Source organism: Triticum aestivum, chromosome 2D, assembly GCF_018294505.1.
Source record: "Triticum aestivum cultivar Chinese Spring chromosome 2D, IWGSC CS RefSeq v2.1, whole genome shotgun sequence".
Taxonomy (NCBI): domain Eukaryota; kingdom Viridiplantae; phylum Streptophyta; class Magnoliopsida; order Poales; family Poaceae; genus Triticum; species Triticum aestivum.
Genome location: NC_057799.1, coordinates 638,640,505 through 638,659,040, shown reverse-complemented (window position 1 = coordinate 638,659,040; position 18,536 = coordinate 638,640,505). Strand labels below are relative to the sequence as shown.

General features: G+C 48.9%; 2 protein-coding genes across 2 annotated transcripts; both read right to left on the bottom strand.

The window, feature by feature from the left end:
- Positions 1–1,910: 1,910 nt before the first annotated feature.
- Positions 1,911–4,367, bottom strand: LOC123050662 (F-box protein CPR1-like). The gene is made up of 2 exons (XM_044473422.1): positions 3,046–4,367; positions 1,911–2,106 (listed from the first exon to the last, which is right to left on the bottom strand). Exon 1 carries the CDS (start codon positions 4,282–4,284, stop codon positions 3,052–3,054), a length of 1,233 nt encoding a protein of 410 aa, XP_044329357.1. The 5' UTR covers positions 4,285–4,367; the 3' UTR covers positions 1,911–2,106; positions 3,046–3,051.
- A 7,750-nt stretch (positions 4,368–12,117) lies between these two features.
- LOC123050661 (fructan 6-exohydrolase-like) lies at positions 12,118–15,475 on the bottom strand. The gene is made up of 6 exons (XM_044473421.1): positions 15,290–15,475; positions 15,144–15,152; positions 13,164–14,059; positions 12,679–13,079; positions 12,479–12,575; positions 12,118–12,383 (listed from the first exon to the last, which is right to left on the bottom strand). Exons 1-6 carry the CDS (start codon positions 15,435–15,437, stop codon positions 12,186–12,188), a joined length of 1,749 nt encoding a protein of 582 aa, XP_044329356.1. The 5' UTR covers positions 15,438–15,475; the 3' UTR covers positions 12,118–12,185.
- Positions 15,476–18,536: the final 3,061 nt, after the last annotated feature.

The window sequence follows — 18,536 nt, the reverse complement described above, 5'->3', positions numbered from 1 at the left end:
TCTTCAGAAGTTCAGCATTTCTCTCTAAACAACAAATATTTTCACCATTAGGTGAATGTTTTTTTATGCAGATAAAAAAAATCATAATGTTCTACACCCTGCGCAAGTGTAACTAAAATTACAAGAACCCCCCCACCCCAATTACAAGAAAATTATGGTGGTAGCCTGCAAGGGAGTGTTATGTCTGATCTTTCACAATTAGGTGAATGTCTGATTTCAGTAAAAGAATTACTGGGACAGTGGGGGAAGCCCCAACGGTATTTCAGTAAAAGAATTAATATATGATACCAAATAGACTTGCTGTTGTTTGCAATTCTAGATCACCAATTCGTCTTTTTGGTGCAGCCCTGCTTGAAATTGTTTTGTACGAAATTGTACTGAGCAATTCTTGTCTTAGATTTGTCTAAATACGGATTTATCTAGTTACGTTTTAGCGTTAGATACATGCAAGGGTCATTTTGAAACTTATAGAGGCACCTTGTAATTGTTTTAAAAAATTAAGAAATCACTGGAGTTTCGGAGCTAAGATTCTGCATAAAAAATTGACATTGGTTTTCTGATTTTACCCTTTATTCGATTGAAAATGTAAAATGACACCACATTGTTTTGGGCTTGGACATGGCGCATCATATTGTTCTCTTATAGCCTATCATGCAGGCACCCACATGGTTATCCTGTGTACCAAAGCTTGCTGCAACGTTGCGCCCAGCAGGTTGTACTGGTAGAACAAGTGGTACACACCCTTGTGGTACATAGAAGCGTAGTCGAGCCGCCCCTCGCCCATGCCAGGCCCCGCCATAGGGAACAGGTCGGGCACTCGACCATGACGGCGGCACGCGACTCGTACAATGGCGAGGCATCATCTCCCCGCACCAGAAGTCCTTGCTCCGGCAGACGAGCGTGGAGGCAATGTCCATGGGGCCATTGACCTTGGCCGCAACGGTGACACGCCACAAGCCGTCGCTGCCTATCCACGAGGTGCAAGGGTCGCAGAAGGTGTCGCTAGGGATGGACGCCGGCTGGGTTCGGGATGACGATGTTGTCGCCGGGCTTCACCCATTCGCGTAGGAACAAGTCGACATGGTTCTTCGGGAACAATGCAAAGTTCTGCATCTGCACCTTGTGGGTGTCGATGCCGGTGTACAACAAGATTGGGATGCCACCGGGGAGAACTGTGGCGGAGCCCGATCAACAACCACTCGCGTTGAAGGGGGCGGTGGGGTCGAGACGGAGTGACCCCAAAAGAGGTTGCCGGTGGCCCACGTCGCGCCCAACGGGTTGTACTAGTACAAGGCCTTGTGGTACATAGGCCCTGTCATTAACCATAGGTTCTAGTAGCGGAGCTATGTACAACTCAGGGGGCGGTGCCCCCCCCCCCCTCTTGGACCAAACGGTGTTTTTTTTTCGGTGGAGGGCTTAGATGAGATTTTTTTTTGGCATTTTGCATCCCCATATACTCATGTTTTGGCCTTTCCCCCTCTTGCCCGCACAATTAAGTTTGAAATCAGATATTACAAGGTGCATAAAAGGTTTGAATGGTTTACAACAAAGAGGGAATATAGTTTTAGATGGAAATTCAAATCCAAATAAGAAACACAACTCCATAAAAAAAGGGTCAGTTGTGATAGTGCTAACAGGCTCCAATCATGGCTCCGCATAATTTATCTAGTAGTACTTTTCACAGTATGATTTCTCTTTCTTTATTCCTCTAGGTGTGGGTTGAATTCAAATTCAGCCCTTTCTCTCATTGATTTTCTTTGTATCGCTTGCTGGTCATGATGCATACCCATTATTTGAAGGCACAGACTGCACAAGTTTACGACATTGATATAGTGAATGTTTATTTTTTTTTGTCTGAAAACTTCTATTTAGGACTTATAACTGGCACAAACAAACCTAGAAAGCTGAGATAACCACGAGTAGTATATTAAACCAAAAGCAGATGAATTCAATGAGCATAATTGAGATCAAGACATGTGTCTATGCTGTGATTGGACAGGACTATGGCACAACCACTTCAAATTAGTCCACCAGCATCGCCTAAAAATCAATCTCCGAGCTGTAGCCAAGTACTCCTTATGAACATAGGTGTTGGTCAGGCATCGCCTAAAAGCAACAGAGATAACAACTTATAATTAAACTAGCATCCATGGACGCTTAGAATATGCGACAGTGTAGCTTAAATGGACATATGCACAATGCAAGTGGAAGATACTTTTAGTCTCAACTGTAACAAATGGAGATATAACATTCATCCCCCAATCATACAAACCTAAAATGCATTTCAAATATCAATAAAATAGCTTAAACTCAATAAAATAGCTTACAGGCTGGAGTACAATAGTAGTGCTGACTAATCCACCAAAAATTCCACCATACTTGTATGTCTTGATGTTGTATATGTACTATACTGTATCTTCACTATAGAAAACTTTCACACAACATAAAGAGATGGTGGTTAAGCTGTTGTCTACCGCCAAGTCACAACCCTGTTTTTGACCCCCAAAAAAAGCAAATAAACTTTATCCGTGCCAACGTTTGCCATGAAAAAATAGACCAACAACAATTGAGTGGCAGCTAACTTCTTCTAATGTTGAACTTTGCCGAGTTTATCTTCATGCTTCACGAATCGCATAGAAAAACAACTAACAAGATCTGAAATTCCTAACGCGCCTTTTTCTAATCATGTCAAGCACGCAATTTTAATTGCGTTCTCCATTTATGACACATGTCATCTTACGTTTCGTAGTTAGTGGGGTGGGGTGTACCTACACCCTGATCGATTCAAGAATTTCCCAAATTAGATGGATCAAATTTGAGCAATTTGACCACTTCATAAGTGGAGAGGCATTAAACTAATTGTTTCCATCTTTAGTTATTATACATAATTTAAGCATCTATGCATGTATGGGGCACTAAAATGTTAACAAATATGTAGACACTCCCCTATGTAACTAGACAATAGCTCTACCTAAGCACTACAGTAAATCCATAAAGATGGGGGAAGTTTATAGATCAATCAGAATGCCTGTTATGTTGCCATACCTTAATTTAGAGCCTTTTGAACAAACTTGGTTGTTCAACGCATGCGGCACCTCGCCTCAAGAACAATTCATGCTCGACGAGGCTTTCTTTAAACTTGTGTCCAATAATTTTCAAACGTTGTGAGTTGTATTCCCACCGGAATTCCTCTAGCAACTTGCCGTCGCCGTCACAGTGGAAGATCCGACAGTCACAAATACTGTAGACCAGCACATCTCCCTCATGGGACAAAACGCAATGGCATGTATATGCAATGCTACTGCGACACAAGATCTCCGCTGGGAATGGGAATTTAACATGGTACTTGAATGCCCAGACCTCCCTCTCGTAGTCCTCCAGTACCCAGATTGTGACGACTGACCTCAAATAGTCTAACCAACTGAAGCCAATCGAACCTTCCATGTCACGCAGATGAGCGGAGCTGCCGGTAGCACCAGCCGGGCAGCGCATGGACCTAAATGACTCGACCACTGTGTCGAAAACAAGTAGGCCGACATCGTAGTGAGGCCAATCAGGTCCCCAGTGAAGGTGATTGCGGAACACGACGGGTGGGGCCAAATAACATAGCTTCATGCCAGGGCTATCCGAAGGAACCACGATGCAGCTCGGCGAGCCCACCGGCACCGTAAGGATGTAGTACACAGCTGCTTTCCGGTAAAGGACACGGTACTCGCGGGACTTGCGATGCAAGTACAGTGCCGCAATTTTGATGTAACCTGGGGTGGGGAGGTCCGGGAGTGAAGCGCACTGACGCGTGGCTGGGTTGCAGATGCTGAAGCAGCCGTTAGACATGCTTAGCAGGAGGAGGCCGTCGCAGGAGGCGTGCAGCATGCAGCCATCGCCTCGCCCCAAAACTCGGTGGCCAGCCTCTGTACTTGAACTGGCCGTGCCGCCGTAGAGCACGGCGAGGGGGAGCGACGGCTGACGCCGGTGGTGGGCGAGGAGGAAATCGGGGGCGGAGGCGAGGCGGCTCCAGGAGCGGCAGAGCGCACGGCAGCGGAGGATGTCCCTGGCAGGGAGGCGGACGAGGATCTCCCACACCACGATGTCCTCCGGGAGGCGGTGTAGGGCGCGGCGACTGCGCGCCCGCCTCGCCACAGGTTCCCCAACGGCCTCACGCTCGATCGCGACAACGTCGTCGACGGCGGCGGCCGTAGGGCTTTGGGGGAGGAGAGACGCGACCAGCATCCGCCGCCGTATACCCTGCGTGGAAACTGGGAGGCCCTGCTTTGTCCTGGCCATCGTAATGCCCTAGTTGCCGAGAGAGATTGGAGGATTGAGTTAGGTTTTGTGCGGGTGGAACGGAACGACGATCTGCCGGCTTTGTTTCGGTGCGCGCGGTCCGTCCGATGGTATTGTATGGGCCGAGATCAAGATATATATATGCATCATGGGTGCGTGTATGATTGTGGGCTCGATCGGTCTGCTCCTGCACGGCTCATCTTTCTGTGATAACAACTGCATGCATGCTAACAAACGGACTCTGCAGTGGCGTTCTGTGAGATTACGCCACCCAGCTGCGGCACGGCGACGCCTCCAGTCGTAGCAGACGGCAGCAGCACACGCCGTCCTCGCGCGACCTATATTTATTTTTCCCCAGGCTATGCATTCATTCAGGTAGCACACCAGTGAAAAATATACAAGGATGATCTAAAATGCTCTAGAACGCGCTCCTGAATATCAGCAGGTGAAGTTCTCTCCGTTATACTCCCTCCGTCCTGTAATGCTCCTGTCAAAAAACATCCTACATTATGGGACGGAGGGAGTATTTTGCTTCGGGAGCACCTATGGCTTAGGTGCATGAAAGATTATTTGTTGGGCACGTCTAGCTAGCGAGCATATCTTTTCTCACTAACGCTCCTAGCAGACACCCATATTACAAAATTACTAGTTTAATGCCTGTGCATTGCCATGGTTAAAAACATAGCGATCAGATAATTTGTTTCAGTTCAGAAATTTGTTGAACATGATGGCATATCATTCACATGAATAAACTGATTTCTCTTACTTCTCCCTCCGGGCTATCGTCATTTCTTCACAACCATCGTCTCCTTGCAAGAAGACAAAGTGATATCTATCCCGCAAAAAAAAAGAAGACAAAGTGATATCTAAGCTTCTCATCATCCCTCCTTTTGCTCCGTCTTCATTTTTTATCTTGTACTTCCACAAATATATAATATTTATCGATACAAAAGAATATTTTGATTTTTATTTCTGATTTGCGAGCAATGAAGGATGTACATGGTGCAAAAAATGTTTATCCCACCTTATTTTCCGACCACAACAAAAATAAGACTTCAAACTAATACAATTTTTTCTCTCTTTGCGCATAACTAATACAGAGACTTGATTAACTGAAATGTAACTTTGTCCCTATTTTTTGAACTTCTCCCTAAGAAAATTTAACTGTTGCATATTGTTGGTACAAACCCACCATGTCTCATCGTTGCACCCCCCTCACACGTTACATTTACTATTCCCCCCATGGCCTCTCAATCAAGTCCACCTTGACCATTAAAACAAACTACTGCTATCATAATCTAAATTGGTGTTGAAAAGCAAGCAACCATTAAAACACATAATTTGACTGTACATTTTACATGATAAATAAAATTCATGTCAGGTAAATTATAATATATGTGACCCATGTCAAAACAAACATTTATAAGAGAGGGAAGCAACTACATCTTGCTTGTACTGTGTCCCGGGAAGCCACACCATCAACCCAGTTGTCGGCAGTGTATGTGAGGCATCTCTTCTTCTCGCCATCAACGGTGTCATGTTCAAACTCCAATGACCATGGTCCGAATCCATCGCGCCGAGACATATGTTTGGAGCTCCTGGATGGGGAAGATGTTGCTTTGGCCTCCTTGGGCTCATCATCTCCTCCTTGCCCTAGAGCAAACACATTTAGTGCATTATCAAAAGAAAAAAGATGCACTAGGTGTATATTAGTAATATCAAATATATAATTCAATCTTTCAGTTCTCACATAGCATAAAGAGCGATACAAGATATGAGTATCACTTGAGAATATATCTTAGCAACAAATGCATCAATTGCACTTCTTTGCTAAAAAAACATTGTCCTTGTAAAAAAAAACTCTGCTCGTGGCCTTGAGTATTCTCCATTATTTATGACACATGGCATCTTACGTTCCAAAGTTAGTGGGGGTGTACCTACACACCGGCGGATTACTTTCTGAAATCAAAACTATTGTGCGGACGACAGTTGCCCGCCCGAACTTTGCATGATGGAGGATTGAACAGTGATATCCAGTTTTGCTCTACGCATGGATGGCTTGACGTGTTGCATCGTATGAAAATTGTTTCGAATTTTTCGTGTGTGTAGCAGCGTCCTTCCCAAACTAGATGGATCAAATTTGAACAATTTGACCACTTCATAAGTGGAGAGATATTGAACAAACTATTTTCATCCTGAGTTATAATACATATTTTAAGCGTCTATTCGTGGGGCACCGAACTTATGTAAGGTTAACATGTTAGCACCCAAATTGAGATAAAATTATTGGTGGACACTCCCCTATGTAACAAGACAATATATAGCTCTACCTAATAACTGCTACTACAGTAAAAAGCTCACTAGAGATGGGAAATATATAAATCACTCGGAATCGATGGTTTGTTGAGGTACCTTAATTTAAACCCTTTGGAATAAACTTTTTTGTGTGGGGGATGCAGCACCATGCCTCGAGAAGAACTTATGCTTGACAAGGCTTTCTTTGTACTTGTGTCCAGTAATGCTCAAACTCCCTGACAAGGGTTTCCATTTAAATTCCTCTAGTAACTTTACCTGCGCTGTCACAGTGGAACATGTAACGTGCAGACATATTGTAGACCAGCACGTCTCCCACGCGGGACAAAACACAGTGCCGTGTGTTTACATTGTGCCACAAGACCACCGCTGGGTGTCGTGTGTTTACACTGTGACATAGGACCTCCTCTGGGTGTTTAACATGGTACTTGAACGACCAGACCTCCCTCTCGTAGTCCTCCAACACCCAGATTTTTGAGCTTGACCTCCCAGAGTCCAAGCAACTGAAGCCAATTGAACCTTCCATGTCCCACAAACACATGGAGAAGCCGGTAGCAGTCGGGCGACACATAGACCTGAATGACTCGAGCACCGTGTCGAAAACGACTATGCCGACATCAAAGTGATCCCAGTCATCAGGTTCCCAGTGAAGGTGGTTGCGAAACACGATTGGTGAGGCCAAATTAATAGGAGAAGTCCCACGCCCGGCCAACATAGCCACCATGTCAGGTCTATCCGAAGGAATTCCAATGCACCTCGGCGAGACCCTCCGCCGCACCCGCACATTAAGGATGTACTAGTACGCAGCTGCTTCCCAGTAAAGGACGCGGTACTCGCCGGATTGGCAGTGCAAGTATAGTGCCGCAACGTTGATATCGCCTGCGGCCGTGAGGGCCGGGAGTGAAGCGCATTGACGCGTGGCCGGGTTGCAGACGCTGAAGCGGCCATCAGAGAGGCTTAGCAGGAGGAGGCCGTCACATGAGGCGTGCAGCTTCCAGCCGTCGTAGTCGTCCAAGCCGAGGACAGGCCGGCAGCGGCCTTGCCCCAAGACTGGTTGGCCAGCAGCCTCTGTACTTGAACTGGCTGTGCTTCCGTAGAGCACGGCGAGGGGGAGTGACGGCTGGCGCCGGAGGAAATCAGGGGCGGAGGCGAGGCCGCGCCAGGAGCGGCAGACCATGCGGCAGCCGAGGATGTCTCTGGCCGGAAGGCGGACGAAGATCTCCCACACCACGATGTCCTCCGGGAGGCGTCCGCCTCGCCACAGGGTCCCCCGCGGCCTCACGCTCGATCGTGACGCCGTCGTCGTCGGTGGCTGCCCCCTGCTCGGCGCCGGCGGCGTACGTAGGGCTCCGGGTCAGGAGAGGCGCGACGAGTATCCGGCGCTGTACCCGCTGCGTGGAAATTTGGGCGACCATCCGCATCTTGGCCATCGTAGCGCCGTAGTTGCTGAGAGAGATTCGAGGCTGCAGCTAGGTTTTGTGAGGCTGGAACGTCCGATGGTATATGTGTGCCGAGATCAAGATATATGGGTGCGTGCATGCATATGGTTGTGGGCTCGATCGGTCTGGTCTGCTCCTACATGGCTGTTTTTTTTTTTAAATTGCTCGTGCACGGCTGATCTTTGATAACAGCTGCATGCTAATCGCTACGCTATCATCTCTCTCAGTTCGGCGAACGAAATTCTCAAAACAAAAAAAAGTTCGGTGAACGAACAGACGACGACCCAGGCAACGAGGAGGAAGCAGCTGACAGGGAGGTCGCACCAGCCAGGCAGTCAACGAGGGCCATGAAGGCTAATCCAAGGATTTGCTGGGCCTGAGTGGGTGTGAGGCCTGTCTCATACACCAGCTACATAAGCCTGTGACTGATGTGAGCAAGGGCACACAAGACCAGGAAGATTAATTCCCTCAATAAAAGAAAGAAAAACATCAGGAAGATTAATTGTCTTGCGGCGGCCACCCTTTCCCCTCTGTGTTCTTCCTTCCCTAGAGTAGAAACTTGTGGCTTTTATCCCTAATAAAGTGCTACCTGAAATCAATTTCAGAGGAACCCTTGATCGTGGTTTTTAACAAGTGGTAATCTTCTCTCAAATAAAAAAAAAGTGGTAATCAAAGCCTTCGATTCCTACACTGGCGCCGGTCCCGGATTACCTCGTCAAGCCCTCATACACCAAAAAAACACGGAGCTCTAACAAACCAATACATCCGCATGTCTTACCCCTTCGTCTCTCCTCCAAGTGAAACAGGTTGCTAGGGTTTCTACCTCCCGTCAGCGCCGCCGCCGATCTGCCTCGTATCTTGTGGTCCTAGCGCCATGGTGGCGCGGTGGATCCTGGCCCTTGCAGGCGGGAGGACTCCATTTTTATATGATTTTTGATTTTTGCTAGGGTTTTTGTCCTGCTCAGTAAGACGATATGGCGCTGTGGCTCCCTGAAGATGGAATAAGGTTCTCCCCGCCTAGCCCCCCATCTCGGTGGTGTGTCTAGTATCGTTGAGGGCGTGTGGAGGTGCATCTCGGTGGATCTCGCAGGATTCAGTTAGTGGTTGTCTTTGGTTGATATGTTGGGATCCCTTATTCGTTCGTCCACGATTAGTGTGTCTTCAAGTTGGATCCTTTTGATATATGCTTCTCTTCATCGACGGCGATTGCTATTCTGGTGTGCTGATCCTATGGAGTCTTAGCACGACGACTTTCCAATTGTCTACTACAACAAGTTTTATCCGGCCCCGGCGATGGAGGGGTGATGACAGCGCTGCGCCTTCGGCTCGCTTCAGTGCTTGTAGTCGTTGTTAGGCGGTCTACAGATCTTGATGTAATTTTTATTATTTCTGGTGTTTGTTGCATTGCCATGATTGATGATGTGTAGATCAGAAGTTTTCCCGCCAAAAAAGCCCTCATACACCACCTGGCAATAGAAGCAGACCAAGACTACATGGAGGCGCAGATCGCCAAGATCCTTGACCGCCTGGGAGGGTTCGATGGGATTAGTGAGACATAACAGTGACAGGGAGACGAACTGCAGTCCCTATCAGCGTCGATCAGATCCTGGAAGCCGGCCAACGATGAATTGGTCACCCATCTCCAAGCGGCGGTACGCAACCTCCAACATCCTATAATTAGGAATTGAGGTGATAGTTCTCATGCATGATTACATAAAAAGAGGAACTCACCATTTTTTTATAAGCTTCCTGGCTCAATGATATCATTTACAACATTTTTTTTAATCACTGGATGGCATAGCTCGCGACCGAGTTGAATATTCAGAAGTTGTTCATCGAGACAGACAATAAGGGGGTGGCGTAGATGTTGAATGACCCAGGGAAGAACTTATTGAATTTGGGACCCGTCATTAAGGAAGTGAGACGTTGTTGCGAAGTCGTCAGGAATTTGCCACCCAGCAGGTGGCGCCGGGCGCGGGTGCGGCCCCGGCTGGCCAAGATGTGGCGATGGGCGAGCTGACTGAGGAGCCCGAAGAGAGCATTCCAGATACTTCCATTGACACGGAGACTTGGGAAAAGTTGGGTGTGCTCGCTACTCAAGACACTGCTGTTAGTCCCCCCCCCCCCCCTCGCCCGCTCCCTGGATCAGTCCTTCGACCAGTACGGCTCCAACTTGCAAGTTCCAACCAAGCCTGTGCCCTTGCCGCTGGTGTCTAAGGAGTCAGACCCTTTGACTGCCTCTCCAGCGCGCGTAGGGGGCTCGGGGTCTGGATGCGAGGTTACTGACCTTACCCCGGCCTCGGGCAAGAGGATGTCGAGCGGCTCCGGGCGGCAGGCCAAGAAGACAGCAGGGAGGAAGCCAGGGAACAAGACGGTGGCCAAGGAGGCGGCGGGTGCGATCGTTGCGCTGGGAGGAGAGCTGGGAGCGGCTCTGGAGGCGCCAGGGCCGGCGACCAAGGCCAAGCGTTCGAGGGCGACTCCGGTGGCGACCCGGGCTCCTAGCGCGCGCGCCAAGGCCAAGCTCGGGGACTTGTCCTCGTTGGAAAGCGCCAAGCTCCGTGCTGCTGACAAGAACATGGACGTGACAGACGTGGACTCCGCTGGGGAAGGAGCGCGATGCTGAGCGCATGTCGGAGGCCATGGCGCGCATCAAGACTATCCAGGTGATGGCTAGACAAGACACGACGACTCGATGATGCTTTTGGAGCCTTCGGTAGATGTTTCATGTTAGATTGGTCTTCTGCGTTGGATGATTTGGATGGTGTAATGGTGCCTTCGCGTGGAACCTTTGTTCTGTTTTCGTCGTCGTCTTGAACTGAACTTGTTTTCTGCTTTTCTGGGTTGTATCGTGCTGAACTGGTGCCTGAGGGCTTTATTAATTTAAAGCCGGACGCGTCTAGCGTCTTCGTTCAAAAAAAAGTCGTCAGGAGACTAAGGTAAAATGGGTGCGGAGAATAGCAAATGTTGCTGCACATTTGTTAGCCAAAGAGGGTGTGAGTCATGAACTTTGCAAAGTGTGGTTTCATGTACCTCCAGACTTTATTCTTAGCGTTGTATCGGCGGAGATCCTGAACTCTTTTGATTAAAAATAATTGAAGTGTTGATTCTCAAAAAAAAAAGCTAGAGCGATTTGCAGAGATCGAAAGGCAATGGTCATTGCTGCGAGGTGGAGAGTCAAATTTATTTTTCCGTTGAACTTTTCCCTAATAAAAAAATCCCTATCAGTCTTTTTTTGAACATAGTACAGACGCAAGCGCTCATACATATGCGCATACACTCACCCCTATGAACACAGACACGCACACCCTACCCCTATGAGCACCTTCGAGAGACTGAGCCGGGATATCATCTTGAGATTTACGAAGTCACCGTAGTGCCCAGTGATGACAACGTTCCTACCGACAAGTTGAGATGGGAAACTAAAGAAAATCAAGGATCGATGACAATAGTATCATAAGAGTAAGTATAATAAGATGACGTAAGTGGATTGTAAGGATTTAAATACTATGTCTTTGCTGACTTGGAAGAGAGAGAAGAGGAGAGAAAAGAGAAGCGGGCTGTAGACTTACAGCCAGCTGTAGCACGTGCTCCAAGAAGCTATGTGAGAGTGTATGGTGGGCCATATGATAGAAAAGTAGTACTTCTCGTAGTCCACTACTATACGTGTTGGCTATTATATTAGTTATAGATGACATAGCAAGATGTTATAGCCAGCAACGAACTATACTATTAACCATGCTCTAAGTAGCATCATGAGTCATGGATAACGCATCCTGCTAAGCTTAGGGTCCACCTTAAAAATAAACAAAAGCTTCAGTTAAAGACAACCACCTTGATACTCGCGAGCGAGCTCTCTAACATCTGGTCCACTTTAGTTTTTTTATTTCCTACCACTTTAATGTTCCAAGAACTCTAATATTTATCATTGGACACACACATTACAATTGTCTTTCATTTATATTGGAAGTAGAAGTTACATAAATGCATGATATCTTGTATCCCAGTAAAGTAGATGTTTAAAGTGTATGCAACGGTATAAGATATACGTATAACTCAAGGGAATATAAGGCCTGGCTACAAGTTCTCCAAGTGTTCGACATTCATTATTCCTACACTGAAAAGTGTTACAACAATTATTCACATTTGATGTTATGACCCACGAGGGACGGCGTTTACGGTCGCCGTTGCCAGCTTCCATGCTTCGAGCCTGGACACCTTCACAACACCGGTTCCGTTGTTGAACAGGTACATGTGGCTATTGCTCTTCTCCACGTGCTTAGGGTAAACACGTGCCGTGATGCATGTGCGCCCCCCTCCTCCGAAACTCTCTACCATCGAATGGTCAATCTATTTGTTGGAAGAAGAGAAGCAAGTCACACATTTGTAACTGAATTTCACTTGATGCGTCCAACAAAGCAAAGGATCGAAGAATTTTAATTTACCAATGTTCTAAGAGATATACTCCTCTTGTGCTCCTCGATGTCCATGTCCACAAAGCCTCCGTACGATGGCTTGTACACATTGGCCCTCGTAGTCGATCTACTCATCATTTGTTGGAACACATACGAGGTGAAAATAAAATAAAATTTTGACTTTGCAACAGTGGGAAACCCATCTTAATTAGGGAAGTTGTGTTCTATACCTTGTGAGGTCAGTGCACATGAGGACTTTGTACTTCTGATTGTATTTGAACACCCTAAAGAAGACGGATGTGTACTCACGCAAGTCGCTAGAGGCCATGGCGAGTAGCCCAAATGGGCCGACCCCGCCCCGCGCACACGCACCCTTCTCCGCGCACAACTTTTGCGGGTCCAACAGCCAGATGGGATCGAAGCTCTCGGCCTCTTCCAGGGAAGGGATCTCAAAGACAGCCTCCACATCAGCTTGTGCGCCTGCACCAACGATCTCGTTAATGCCACCGGCGTTCACTTGCGCTCCGAGCAAGCTGATGACTTGTTTCCTCCTCAGCGTCTCGATCTCCTCAATCGGCCACTGTCGAAGCTGCTTCCCATCGCCGTCTAGCCACACCTTCCTCGGAACCGTCTGGATGCATGCACACATAATAGCCAATTAATGAGGATGAGCAGTTGATCACAAATTGACCGGATGATGGTAATGGTGGCGCACCTGGACGCCGGACCAGCCCCTAGCAATATCGTCGGCCTGGCTATCGGACTCGTTGGCCCACGCCCACAACACGCGTCGGTTCTTCCCTGCGTCAAAGAAGGACTTGGATGCATACACATGGCCATAGTCGATACGACGCCAAGTTCGACAATCATCCATGTTGCGCTCCACGTCCTCCTGTGGCGTGAAGGTGTCCGCCGTGTCGTCATACCTCCCAACCGCGTAGTAGTCTTGAGTCGTGTTCATCACACTCAGCTTCAGCACGTGCCTCACAGCACCGGTCGCTGCAATGGATGCGTAGTCGAGCCGCCCCTCCTCCGTGTCCGGCCTCACCACTGGGAACAGGTCTGGGCACTCAACCATGATGGCGGCGCGTGACGTGTACAACGGCGAGGCATTCCGCTTCCAGCGCCGTAATTCCTTGCTCCGGTAGACAAGGGCGGAGGCAATGCCCATGGGGCCGCCGACCTTGGCTGCAACGGCGATGCGCCACATACCGTCGCTGCCTATCCACGCCGTCGAAGGGTCACGGAAGCTGTCGCCGGGGACGTCGGCCGGGTGCAGGATGACAGGGTTGTAGGTGGGCTTCACCCACTCGCGGAGGAATGGGTCAGCAGGGTTCTTGGGGAAGGCGACGTTTTGCACCTGCACCTTATGGGCGTCGATGCCGGTGTATAGTAAGGCTGGGACGCCGCTCGGGAGAACGGTGGCGGAGCCTGACCAACAACCATTCGCATCGAAGGGGGCGGTGGGGTCGAGCGCGGTGTGGAGCGCGACCCAGTTGACGAGATCGCGGGAGACGGAGTGACCCCAGGAGAGGTTGCCGGTGCCCCACATGGCGCCAAGCGGGTTGTACTGGTAGAACAAGTGGTACACACCCTTGTGGTACATTGGCCCTGTTGATGCATGCAACGCAAATGATCAACTGCAAGTTCAAATAATGTTAGATCTACGGGAAGAATCCTTCCCAACATAATAATGTGGCGTGCATGCTTGCAACTGCGGGGGAAACTTTCGAAGCATTGTGTGAGGCTCTTTCAATAACATGAAACCAGGTTCCGTCCACGAGGTTAGCTCGTAGATTTTCCCCGTAGGTATGTGTTATCTTTTGTGGGCCAAGTACTTCATCTTCTTCTATTATATTTAGATGTACTCGCTCCGTTCCAAGTTATAATGTTCTAACTTTTTTCTGAAGCGGATGAATGTATATAGACACATTTTAGAGGTAATTGCCTTTGGCTCCTAGGTGCATATGCACCCATTGTCGAAATACACATTTCGAAAAGTTAAAAAATTCGGAACAAAAATCCCGCGTATAGTTACAGTGAGCTGGGGTGTGCTCAGCCCCAAACGTTCGGAACAAAAATCCTATTGCGGGCATGACGGAAAATGGGTGTGCTCAGCCCCAAACGTTCTTAGGGAGCTACGGTGTAAGAGTGGCGAGACCATTGGCCCCCGCGTTGGCCCAGGAACGTGCTTCCTCCTTGATGTCGTGGAGAAGTCGAGAGGTGGTGGGGGGGGGGGGGGGGGTGATTCACCTTGTTTTCTAAAATAAGCTTCCTGCTGACCAAATAATATCATTTACAACCTTTTTGTCATTGGCTGGCCTACTAGCTAGAGCGATTTGCAGAGATCAAAAGAGCAAAGGACGTTGCTGCATGGTGGAGAGTCAAATTTGGTTTTTTCCGTTGAACTCGAAACGCGTGCACAAGTGGCAGCAACACTTGGACACAAATGTCTTCCTTCCTCTACCTCTACCAGTGTCCTGTGAAGGCAACGTCCCTATCGAAAAGTTGAGACGGGAAACTAAAATCACGTCCACTTTGCACACTACTTAATCGGGCAGGCAAAACAACGTACTCGCTTTGTCCCATAATGTGAGACCTTTAACACTAGTGTAGTGTCAAGAAACGTCTTACATTTTAGAAGGAGGGAGTAGCAAACTTGCATACAGAAGGAGAAGAGCACGTACATACGTACCATTCGGATCTGCTCAGCACCATCCGGAAGTCACCATGCATGCATAAATATGGATCAGGTTAGCCAAATTCATTCGTCCAAAGCGACCAGCTAAATCCGGACGTAATTGGGTCAGCGAGTTGAGAAGCGTTAGTTTATTACTATACCGTTCTGCCAGTTTTTGGCGGGCAGGAAGTGGTAAGCGGGCCTGATGCCCACGCCATGGTCGACTACTGCCGGGAGTGAAGAGGACGGCGAGAGGAGAAGGCAGAGGTGGAAGGCGAGGACGCAGGCGGCGAGAGGGAGTCCGGTCATGGCCAACCACGGTGGGAGGAGAGCGGCTGTTTCTCTGATCTGGTGGTTGCTCACTTGCTCTGCTCTCGTCGTCCGGGAGACGCCGAATTTATAGTACGTATGTGCATGTGCATGGGCATATGGATATCCAAGTGCTGGACGTGGACGTTGGAAAGAGCACTGAATAGTTTGGTGGTCAAGTGGCAAAGTTGGCTGAGGAGGTACGCGCATGGGCATATTCGGGATAAGAATTTTTGGGCAAGACGCAAGAGCGGCAGTCCCGATGACCCGATCCATATCTATTCACAATCCAATAATCCATTCCATCACCTCGATCGTCGTCCCTCCCACATGCGGCCCTAAACCACCGTTACGACCATCCAATCCAATGGAAAAAGGCTATAGTGCTCTATAGACCAACGGTTGGATGATGGTTATGTACACCGCTCTCTTTCACCAGTAGTAAAAAGACAGCATCTTTTGTGTTACATGCACTGTGAGTGCCAAGCATGCAAGCATAGATCATTAACACGTCACGACAATAAACCAACGGTTGGATGATGCTCAAGTACACCGCTCTATTTCACCATTAATAGATGTTAGAATAAATCCGAGGCACTCCGTCGATCATCCGAGGACCAAGCAATCACACGAGCACAACACCGATATTTATTAACGACGTTCATCAACATGGCTACATCCTCGGGCCTGACTACGGGCGTTCCTCCCCGTGACACCATCACAATACCGCACACCGGCCACCCGGGCGCCGGCACACGCCGCCGGCTTCCCCTTGCGCGCCTGTGCTATTATGTTGGCATGGATTACATCGTGTGTCTACCCCCGCTATATATGAGACGCCTAGGATACAAGTGTCCTATTAGGACACTACTCCATATCCTATCTAAACACAATACAACTACAAGTCCAACTGTAACCTACCTTGTACACAATATTCGACACAACTCTAACAAACTCCACCTTGGCGAATATTCTCCACCACCTTGAATTCGTCAATGCGTCAAACTTCCATGTACATTGGACTTGAGCTTATCCCATGAGCACCGCTGCTACTCCAAAGACTCCATATGACTCCACCTGCAACTTGTAGTCCCTTCTTTTCTTGATCACAGTAAACACTCGAGCAAAATTAAGTTCCTTATTACTCTAGTTTGTGCTCCCAACTTTTAGAGTATCAGTCCAACTCCATCACACACTGATCACTGACCTACGTGAAAGTGAACGACTCACATATTGGGTGTCACACATAAGAGTTACCTGAACTCAACATCACCGCTCATTTCTTGACCGCCTGTCTGAAACTTGAAGGAATTTCACCATTGCTTGTAGTCATCACGAGTCAAATTCACAGTTGTCTCACCACATATATGACCACCAGAGCCCTGGCCCGTCTCCATGTCCCGTGCATACCGCACGCCTCGCCGCTATTACCGCGTCGAGCCTCCGCTGTCCCGATTGAGTCTCAAGGGTCGCGACCCACACCACTCAACCCCCACTGCAGAGTATCACCGATCATCACCGACCGATGACGAGTTTCACGCTTCCATCAGACCATTGGGCTCCAGTCCTAATTACGTGTCACTCGCTTTTTTCCAACCTGCTGAATAGGCTTCGACCCCGTCAACTTACGCCGTAGCCCCTCAATCTAGCTTCACCTTCAACATGACTCCATGGTAGATGATCAATCCACCCCTGCGCCTCATCGACTTCAAGCTCCGTGTATACACCGTCTTGAATCAACCCCGCGCCATAGTCTTGTCGAAGCCACACAAGCCATCGAGGCCTGCGCACGTGTTTCCACGCCCCAGAAGTCGGTCACCATCAGCATCACGCTCCTACGTCGTCGTCGCCGATCCCACCACCGTCTTCTGTACCAACCGACATGCGTCGATCCCGTCAGACTATCCAGTCCGACCCAGCCGAACTCGTTCGACTGTACGACATGCTCGAGGCTCCCAAATCGTCTTCCGCGAATTTTCATCCATCACATGATAATTCCATCTCAGCTGACATGACTTCCCGCAACGCCTTCAAGCATCCCTGCTGTGGCAACAAATGTTTCACCTTTGTCTGCCATAACTCAAGGTTTTTAGTCCCGTCAAACTTCTCCACCTCAAACCTGGTACCCGTTGGCGCCATGGTTCTTCGTATGGTTGACTCTGCGAAAAATTAACCGAGCTCCACCACAATACCCCAAGTACACAAGCAAAACCTGATGAGGTACACCCATGTGTACTAATAGCAAAAATCGTGATATGTTCCTGGCCCAATATATGATGCTAGCGTTGCCTTGCCAAGTCTCTGCTTTTCAATGGATGCACAACGTGATGGTCTTTTTCCCTCCGCTCAAATCGATCTGTTTGTGCCTCTGTCCCGTCGTCCTACGGTGACCCAACCAGGCTGCTCTTATTAGCGCCTCACGTCTCCGCCTCAAGCACGACAGGAGAGTACGTCTCCACAAAGGACTCGGACCCCTTTTGGTCTCCAAACAAATCTCGTGACTTGCTGTTTCCGATTGCACCATATATCGCTAGAATCTGGACGCCCCGCGACCGATCGAGTCCACTCTCAGACGCCCCCTGCACGCGTCCTTTGCTGCTTGGGCTGCCTGTCCGTGTTCCGGCTGGACCGCACTTGACCCATCTGCGTTTCCACAAGCCACGTCCCAACCTTGCCGACTCCGAGTACGTCAGCTCGGCGCCCATGCAATCGTGCCGCACGCCGATTCTTCTAATCTCGCCGACTACTGATTCTTCCATGATAATTTCGCCTCTAGATCAACACAATCAACCTCGATCTCAAACCTTGCTCATAATACCACTTGTTAGAACAAATTCGAGGCACTCTCATCCGAGGACCAAGCAATCACACGAGCATGACACCGAGATTTGTTAACGAGGTTCACCGATATGGCTACATCCTCGGGGCCTGACTACGGGCGCTCCTCCCCGTGACACCGTCACAATACCGCACACCGGCCACCCGGGCGCCGGCACACGCCGCCGGCTCCCCCTTGCGCGCCTGTGCTATTATGTTGGCATAGCTTACATCGTGTGTCTACCCCCGCTATATATGAGAGGCCTAGGATACAAGTGTCCT

Excerpts from the sequence above, each read along its gene's own strand:
- LOC123050661 (XM_044473421.1), bottom strand. The coding sequence starts at position 15,437 with ATGACCGGACTCCCTCTCGCCGCCTGCGTCCTCGCCTTCCACCTCTGC. Across the intron at positions 12,576-12,678 it reads ATGTGCACTGACCTCACAAG|ATCGACTACGAGGGCCAATG; the intron begins GTATAGAACACA and ends AATGATGAGTAG. Across the intron at positions 12,384-12,478 it reads GTATATCTCTTAGAACATTG|ATTGACCATTCGATGGTAGA; the intron begins GTAAATTAAAAT and ends TCCAACAAATAG.
- LOC123050662 (XM_044473422.1), bottom strand. The coding sequence starts at position 4,284 with ATGGCCAGGACAAAGCAGGGCCTCCCAGTTTCCACGCAGGGTATACGG.